We start from the raw sequence: 9,038 nt of genomic DNA on the forward strand, positions 1-9,038 counted from the left end.
CCCACCAATAAAATATTTGAGGGGGCCAGGCCCCCCAAAACTGATGGGCATTGCCATTCAAATGAATAGCGTGCACAGCATCATGTGATTGATTTTGGGAGGTGGGCCTTAGTGTCCCCCCCCCCTATTTTTTAAATTTCAAGTTGGCACCCCTGATCACAGAAATGTTGGAAGGTATGTAATTTTCTTCTCTTTCTTTATGTTTCCACACCCCTTTTTTTATTCAATGCCTCCCAACTTCACCTGAGGCTACTATTGACGCTGATGCCGCCCCAGGATCATTCCAGCGCCCCCCAGGTGAAGTTATGTTGGATATTCTCTCTGTGTGCGAGAGAATCATTTGTTCCAGAAACAGAGAAGAACAGAGAAGTTTCAAGAAGCAGCAGAAGGCTGAGATTGTTTTGTCTATGCAAGGACGTTTTCTGTGGGAACTGTTCTTTGGACTTCTGCAGTGAGACAGGAAGTACTGATAACAACGGTTCTGTGTAACTTGTTGCGACTTGTTGTGAATCTCTTGCTTGCGTCTTGCGGTGAGAGAAGCAGAGAGAGCGCCTTGGGATCTTGTTGTGGATTCTAAACATGCCTTGACCACAGCATTGGTGAATGTCTGTATATATTTGCTACCAATATGCTTGTATATGCCTGTCAAAATAAAAAAATTCCTTCCAGTAGCACCTGCCTGTCAAGTAAACCTCTACACTTGGCTGAATCCTTATGGCATCCATGAGTGTTTATTGCCGACTGTGTGTACCTTCAACCCCAAAGACACTTCCAAGGAAGGAGCTGCGTTGAGATGTAACTCTGCTGTGTATGGATACTGGCACAGACGCACAGTCAAAGTGATGCCAGACCCAATCCTTCTAAATCATGGGTAGGCAAACTAAGGCTCGGGGGCCGGATCTGGCCCAATCACCTTCTTAATCTGGCCCGTGGACGGTCTGGGAATCAGCGTGTTTTTACATGAGTAGAATGTGTCCTTTTATTTAAAATGCATCTCTAGGTTATTTGTGGGGCATAGGAATTCGTTCATTTTTTTTTTCAAGATATACTCTGGCCCCCCACAAAGTCTGAGGGACAGGGGACTGGCCCCCTGCTGGAAATGTTTGCTGACCCTGTTCTAAATCATTCATCAGAGGTTGATGGATTGATCCAACACATTATTGCCCACTTTGGGAAACACTGCACCAAAGGTTGCTAACATTTTTCTCTGCTGATACAGTGGTACCTCGGGTTAAGAACTTAATTCATTCTGGAGGTCCGTTCTTAACCTGAAACTGTTCTTAACCTGAGATACCACTTTAGCTAATGGGGCCTCCCGCTGCTGCCGCGCTGCCGGAGCACGATTTCTGTTCTCATCCTGAAGCATATGTAACCTGAGATACCACTGTACTTCGTTAACACCTGCCCACCAATCAGAAATGTGGCACCTGAAGTTCCCCGTCGCTGCATAGGGAAAGGGTTGATACTATGCTTGTTATGCCACTGTTGCGAGATGGAGAAATAATCAGTTGGCAACCCTGATTTCTGCTGCCAGCAGCTGGCGGCACTCCCCAGTAAGCAGCTTTGTGTACCCACTGGCAGATCTGAGGTTTTCATCATTTCATATGAAGGAAACCCCCTGCTCTCACCTCCTGCCAATTCTTTTCCCATGGAAAAGCGGCGATCGCATAAACGATTGAGCAAGAGCCCTGCAGGTGATCTGAAAGTAATATGTCAGTGAGGCAACGACAAGTTGCTTGCTCTGTTGAAGCTCAGAAACGAGACCTCTCCTTTTCGTTTGTCCAACGGAAGATCCTTCTCTTTGCAAAATCAAAGCAGTGCGTGCAGCTCCAAAACGAAGCTGACCGTGAAAAGGGTCCGTCACCTTGTCGAACCGCCTGCCCCCCCCCCCATGTCTTGCTCAAAAAAGAGATGCAAGCCACGTTCCTCTCATTTCCTGCCAAGATACAGTCCGCTATATATGGATGCCGTCAGCTCCCATTAGCAGAACGGCTGGCAGAGGGGAAAAGGGCAGCTCGTGGAAGGCAAGCTATTGTAATCGCAATCACCTCAATTAGACCCAATTTAAACCACAGGCCTGACATGCTACAGTAATTAGAGATCAAAAGCTTGGCCTGTCAAGCTTTTGCTGCTTCTCCTCTCTCTTACAGAGGTGCAGGTTAGTGCAAGAGGTCTTGCAATTGTACTACTTCTACACTACAGCGGCAGACAAGGCCAGATCAAAGGACGTACGCATCTCCTCCCTGCACCCGTCAGCACCCATTCCGAGAGAACTGACTTGTGCTGGTAGAATAGCAAGGAATGGAACAAGAACCCATGGAAGAGTCAGCCAGGGCGCGTGTCTCTGTCTGCGTTGATGCTCGTGGGTACATGCATTGCTTGACATTGCAGAACTTTTGCTAATAAACTAGCCGTAGTCATTTGCTTTTCATACCTTGAGCTCACTGAGATATTCTGCTTCAGTATGGAGTATTATTCTGGAAGGACCGGCATCCGTTTGTCTTGGGAGACAATGGAGGAGTGCACCTTTGGGGGTGAAGTCAAACTCTTGGAAGGTTGCAGCAGCTGCTGTGGCTGCAGAAACCGATATGGGAGAGACATGTTTTGGGAGGGGTGTAGCTGGGTGGTAAGGCCCATGCTTTGCGTGCAAAATGGCCCAAACTCAATCCCTGGTCTCTTCCAGGTAGGTCTTTAGGAAATCCATCTGGAAACCCTGGAGAGGCACCAACACGGAGTGTAGATCTGAGGTTGGGAACCTGTAGTCTTCCAGATATTGCCTGCCATCATCTGTGACCATTGGCCAACCTGGCTGGGTTTGACAGGAGTTGGAGTCAAACCACGTATGGAAAGCCACAAATTCCACATACCTGATAAAGACAGTACTCAGCTAAATGGGCCAACCATCTCACTCACCATAAGGCAGCTTCCTATGGTGACATTGACATTTAAAGCACACTTAGGCCACTCTTGTTAGTCATGGCTTCTCCCGAAGAATCCTGGGAACTGTTCCAGGTATGTATGTTAACATTGGTCTTTGTTGACTTCCATTCCATGTGGCTCTTCCCTTTGAGCTGGCTCCACTTTCAAGATATGGAGCTTCTTTTCCTGCAATATCTCAGGTTTGGGTAGTCTGATCATGCTCTCTTATTTAAATTCCGTCTCTACTATCTCACTGCTTCTCTCTCTGCGCTTGAGCACCTAAGTTGCCTCCAGAAGTCTTCAGTTCTCTTCTTTCTATATTTGTAGGGAGGCTTTAAAAGTTTCAAATGGGCTTTGGCACAGCACTAGTCCATCCTAGTTGTGATTAGTGTCAAGGACTTGGACCAAAAAAACAAAGATGATATTTTGAGGAGCAACTGAAAACTCACCAATTAACAAATTCTCAGCTGGAGAAGAACTTCTTAAGAAATGATGTTCAGTTGGAAAGACACCCAAATTCACATCCCAGACCAAATTCATATCCCCAAAACAGATAATTAAACATGTTAGCAACATCCCTACTGGTGAGCAGAGTTTTCTGCCTAGTACCTCACGCAGCTTTCTCGGTTAGAATCGCAAAATTATTGTGACACCAATGACTGGCTTTGTTCAGATTATGCATATGCAGCTTCCCCCATTTTATTCTTTTAATGAATAATACTATTTTCCACAGAAACTTAAGCATCTTCGACAACAGTTTGCTTGTTCCCTTTCCACTTCACAGTGGAAAAGCACATAAAGAACAGGAAATCAGGAACTGTTGGCTGAAAGGTCCCCAGGAGGCAGCGTTACTGAAAAGTCAGGTGCCACCAAACCAGAGTTTTTGTGGGCAACCTGCAACCTCTCAGCCTAGACTACATTCAGATTTGGGGAATACTGTGTTGGTTTCCCTGATTATAATAGTGCTTCTGTTCTGCTTGATAACATTTCTTTCACACTGCAGAACCTGTTGTATTATGGGATTGTGGCTTTTGGACCAGTATATTGACACGTCGTGCTAAATTTCATTCAGCAACCAATGTCATAGGACAATGGCACTATTACTGCACCACTTCTGTGTAGGCAGCCCTGTATTGGGAAGTTTTTAACATCTGATGTTTCGCTATTTTTTAATATTCTGTTGGAAGCTGCCCAGAGCGGCTGGGGTATAAGTAATAAATTATTATTATTATTATTTTGTTCCCCCGTGAAAGCCAGTATTGTGCCCCAATTTTTGTCACTTTACTCACACAGTTTTCCAGGTTAAGGGGTCTGCTGGAATCAAATAACATGGAAACGAGTGCTAAACACGTGCTATGTTCCATCCTTTTCCTGGAAGTGGCTTTTACGTTGTATGAAAACTCAGACATCGTGAGGAAATCAACAATCAACAGTTAGGGGAACGTCAGGGAAGTGGTGTAAACAGCCACATGAATGCAACCTTAATTTCATACAGGTGGAAAGGAGGATAAAACTGGTAGTAAAGGATAGAAGAAAATGAAAAAATGGAGTCAGAGAGAGAGAATGGGGTGCCCCACCAGCATGCAACCTCTAAGTAAATGCAGCCCTATGCAGAAAGGTGGGGAGCCCACCCCTCCCCCTTCTGCTTTACAGGCCGAGCCAACATTTTATCCTTTTAGCCGGTTGCCAGAATCAGACGAGGCAAAGCCAGCGAAAAACCATAATCCCATCACTTGCACTTGGACTGCTCAGAGACCCATTACTGAGTGACGGCAGAACAACAGCATCACTGCCTTTTAATTCCACGGGCCGTAAAAGCTTCCTCTGAGGATAGTTTGAGAGCAAATGGCACCTGTGGGCCTTCTGGGCCTAACAATTCAGAGCAGCTGGACCAGCTCCACTCTGAGACTGATGCTCTCACTGTTCGTTAACCTGCCATCCCACACGAGGCTACAGCGCTAGCTCAGGGGCACACTTCAGGTTTGGGGGTTGTTTCTGCTTTTGTTCCAGGCTGGTCTGCTCCTCTGGCTTTTGCAACCTTTGAAAATAGATCCATGCCATATTTTTTCCCCTTTTTTGTGTGCTAAGTACAATCGAAAGCAACCATTTATTTTCATACAGGCTGTCACTGGGCTTCGCCTGTGTGTGTTTATAGATTACAAAATATAACACCGCCATTTCCTTCCCAGACTCCTCTCTAATTACACTTTTGAAAAGAAACAGGCCTCTTGAGCTAAAACGTGCCAACTGTCAGGGACGGGCTGGACCCTGAGGAGTGGGTACCGGGAGGGTGGTTCCCCCCCCCTTTTAATCCCAGATGGAAGCCGTCTGACATCACTAAGTGCTGGTCAGATAGCACTCTGCCTATGTTGAAGGCGGTTTACCAGTATTATACGCCCATTTCTAGAGCTGAGCCTTGCCACTGAAAATAGGTTCAGGGTCTACAACGTGGCGAACCCTGGCTCAAGCTACGTCTTGCTTTTGAAACAAACCTATGATCAAAATGTGTTGGGATTTATGCTTGGTAGATTTCTGGTTTTTGCAACTATCAAAAGCACAGGTCTGCCCTTCTTGACATTGGATCAGTCTCCTTAAGACCCGCTTGCATCTCCAGAACCACCACTTGAAGAGTAATGCAAGTACAGGGCACCTCCCAATCGAATCATGGCATTCTCCGTGTACAGCAAAAAATGCAACAAACATGCAAGTTTGTTGTGACTGCTCCAGGTCAGAAGTGTGGACCCACAAGCCTTGGGGCTCAGTACAGCCCTCCAGGCCTCTCTATCTGGCCTAAGGGGCACCCCTAAAGGCTATACCAGGCATAGGCAAACTTTGCCCTCCAGATGTTTTGGGACTACAACTCCCATCATCCCTAGGCTAACAGGACCAGTGGTCAGGAATGATGGGAGTTGTAGTCCCAAAACATCTGGAGGGCCGAGTTTGCCTATGCCTAGGCTATACCCTCTCCAGCCATGCCCCTCTTCCCAGCCCTCCATTGCATTCTCTTTTGCATGGTGGGTATGTGTCCTTGAATTTTTGCTAATACTTCTGACGCATCTGGATAGAGAATAGAGAGGAGTATGTATGAGAGTATATAGAAACCAGCCTCCTGTGCATTGCTCTGCCCACTATGCCTCCATCCCTGGCCCAGGTAGTCCCCAGAAGTTTGTCCACAAAGGGATGTGTCTCTTAGGAAGAACCATGTTGCCCAACCCAATAGGCTCTCCTTGCTCTGATCTCTCTTTCCGCCCCTTTGTTTTCTACCTCAATGATGATAGGAAAGGCGATCTTTCCCAACAACCCTAAAGCCCTTCAGGTCACTTGAGAACTTACCTTAAAAAACTCCTGCATCCTCATAAAATCATGAATAGTCAGCCTGTTTTCAAGTCGTTCTGTACTTTTCTCTCTCACAGAATCTTCAGCCATGTTAAGCAGCTGCTTCCCTGTAGCAGCCATGGCTTTTTTTTTTTTTTTTTGACCCAGGAAATGTGGTGCTCGTGCTTAATTTGCTTTTATCTCAATCAATACATCTCCAAAGGTGGTTCTTTGCTCGGCTTTTATGTCCTTTCAGAATTTAATTTCCTCCAGAATAATTTGTGGTGAGCAAGCCGTCTCTGGAATGTCAAAAAGGGTTTGGATGGACAAGAACCAAAAGGACAAAACACGGACTTCGATCACAATGCTCTCGTTTTTATTTCTCACAGGTTGCATGTGAGCTCTGGAATGCTGTATGCGAGCCAGGAAAACGTAAGTGGCTTTCTCCGACGGTAAATAGAATCCATCCCAGCAAATTTATAACCTTTTACAGTTTCTTCCTGGAAATGTAACAGAAGCTGTTCACCTGGAGAAAATCCATTTTGCTTACCTTGTTTGCTATTAATGTGCTATTTATTCAGATTAAAATCCCATTATCTTTCCCAACCACACTTGATTAGCTCCAGCACTCCTTTCTCTTGAGTGCAGAGTGGAGGCTATAGGCATTTCGCAGGACTGCTTCGAGTAGCTGAGTTTCCTTGAGTTTGCAAGCGTTCCTTAGCAACCTTGCACAACACTAGCTAACTGCCCTTTCCACCCCTCCCAATTAGTGGGAGAAATTGCTTAGCTAGGAAGGATCTGTTGCAGCAAGCTGGGAAAGGAAGCCCACCTATTTCATTTAAAGACTTGGAAGCCGTTCAGAAGAGCAAAGGGCCTTGAATTCTGAACAGGTGCATGCACACAGACAGGCATAGTGCTTGCGCAACCCTCATGAGCTGCTGATTGGCATGGTTGTTATAGAGCACTGAGCGGGATCCTGGCAGTAACACAATTATTACTAATTTTAGACCAGAGGTGAAGAACCTATAGCCCTCCAGCTGTCCCAGCTCTCATCACTCCCAGCTAACATGGTCAATAGTCAGGGATGGTTGGAGTCCAGCATCATTGGGAGGTCTATAGGTTTTCCATCCATATTTTAGTCCACCTGTAGTCTGTTTGCAGAGCGGAATACGACCCAGTAGCTCCTATGTTGTATTTGGTCTGGTTTTGCTTTACTCAGAAACAAAAGGAGATGGAAGGCCAGGAGAGGTGGAGATTACTACTATAGTAAATTGTAGCCGCCATGTGCAGTCTCCTTCCACCCAACCACCCAAAAAAATCTCACATATGATGAGCCTTCCGAGCAACAGTTTGGGCTTCTTTGGGGCTTATTCATATATGGTACATCCATTAGGAAACTCACATGAACCACTGGATGCCCCTTAAGAGGTTGCTGGACCAGAACTCCCATCATCTCTGACCACTAGTCATGTTGGGTGGGGGTGATGGGAGCTAGAGCCTAGCAACCTCCAGAGAGCCACATCCCTTAGTCTTTAACCTATTTCTGACCTTGGTAGGAGAGAGAGAGAGAGAGAGAGAGAGAGAGAGAGAGAGAGAGAGAGCCCCAACTACTATAGAATGCCTTCCATCTGTTTGCAAGCCTTAATAAATAAGAACAATAATGTTACTATTTGTATGCCGCCCATTTGACTGGGTTTCCCCAGCCACTCTGGGTGGCTCCCAACAGAATATTAAAAACACCATAAAACATTAAAAACTTCCCTAAATAGGGCTGCCATCAGATGTCTTCTAAAAGTCAGATAGTTGTCTATTTCCTTGACATCTGATGGGAGGCCATTCCACAGGGAAGGAGAATGATGTCATTGTCACAAGCTTGATGACCACTGAATTTTATCAGTCCCATCACCTGGCTGAACATGGGATTCAGCACCAGACTAAAGACTTCTGGGGTGATGGGTGGAAGAATGGGATTTTTTTTAAAAAAAGAAAACATTTTGGTAGATTTACCTCTTTCTGTTAGTCAGTTGGCAGTCCACTGTTCCACTTCCAGGTGCTGCAAGATTATTCTGCTGTGCAGCAAAACATAGCCAAGCTTAACACTGGGCATTGAGAAAGGATTGACAATGCAGCTCTTTCTGATGGCTACGTCCCCCGTTAAACAGGAATGCTTTGATCTTATCCTACACAATGCATCAGATACTCCAAATTATACTAAAATCACAGGCCCCTTTCATTGCTGTCACCAGGCCTAAAAACTACCTTTAAAGGCTAATCCCTTTTCTGCTGCCTCTAGAGCTGTGATCAATTTCTGTCCTGCTGCTGAGAGTAATCCAAGGCTTTGTAGATGTTCACAAAACAAAAATGCAAGTCAAAGCTTTACATAGAGAGGCTGCTACTGGGCTATATCCCCATGAAACCAAAACCCATGCAATCAATTTCTTCTTTAAAATTTCTTTTACTGAAGTTTGCTGCTGTTCCGTACATAGGGAGCTACCATTTCCTCTTCTAGCCTAATAGTGTTTCATTTTATTGGTGTTCTACTAATAGCATTGGCAGCAGCAACAGCAGATTTCCAGGTTCTCAAGTCCTTCACATCATCTGCTACCTGAACCTTTTTTTACTGGTGGGCTCTGGGATTGAATCTTGGACCTTCTGGGAGGAAAGCCTGAACACTTATCCTAGGGATAAAAGGATCTGGGAAATTTTGGCTCTCAGTTTCTCATTTTTTCAAGGCTTAAATTCAGTTATCCCAATTTTTCGACATTTTGTGATTTAAAAACAAACAACCTCATCAAGGTTCATCA

At 45.4% G+C, this 9,038-nt stretch overlaps 1 protein-coding gene across 1 annotated transcript in view; it reads right to left on the bottom strand.

Annotated features, from left to right (window-relative positions):
- WDR49 (WD repeat domain 49) overlaps nt 1–8,403 on the bottom strand; it is a 95,979-nt gene extending 87,576 nt beyond the window's left edge. Inside the window, exons 1-2 of the mRNA XM_083503969.1 lie at nt 8,242–8,403; nt 6,253–6,734 (exon numbers count right to left, since the gene is read on the bottom strand). Of these exons, the coding sequence (XP_083360095.1) occupies nt 6,253–6,375 (123 nt within the window). The 5' untranslated portion in view covers nt 6,376–6,734; nt 8,242–8,403. The remainder of the gene's footprint in view (nt 1–6,252; nt 6,735–8,241) is intronic.
- Nucleotides 8,404–9,038: the final 635 nt, after the last annotated feature.

The sequence above is a fragment of the Podarcis liolepis genome (genome assembly GCF_965112155.1).
Source record: "Podarcis liolepis genome assembly, chromosome: 5".
In the NCBI taxonomy this organism is placed as follows: Eukaryota; Metazoa; Chordata; class Lepidosauria; order Squamata; family Lacertidae; genus Podarcis; species Podarcis liolepis.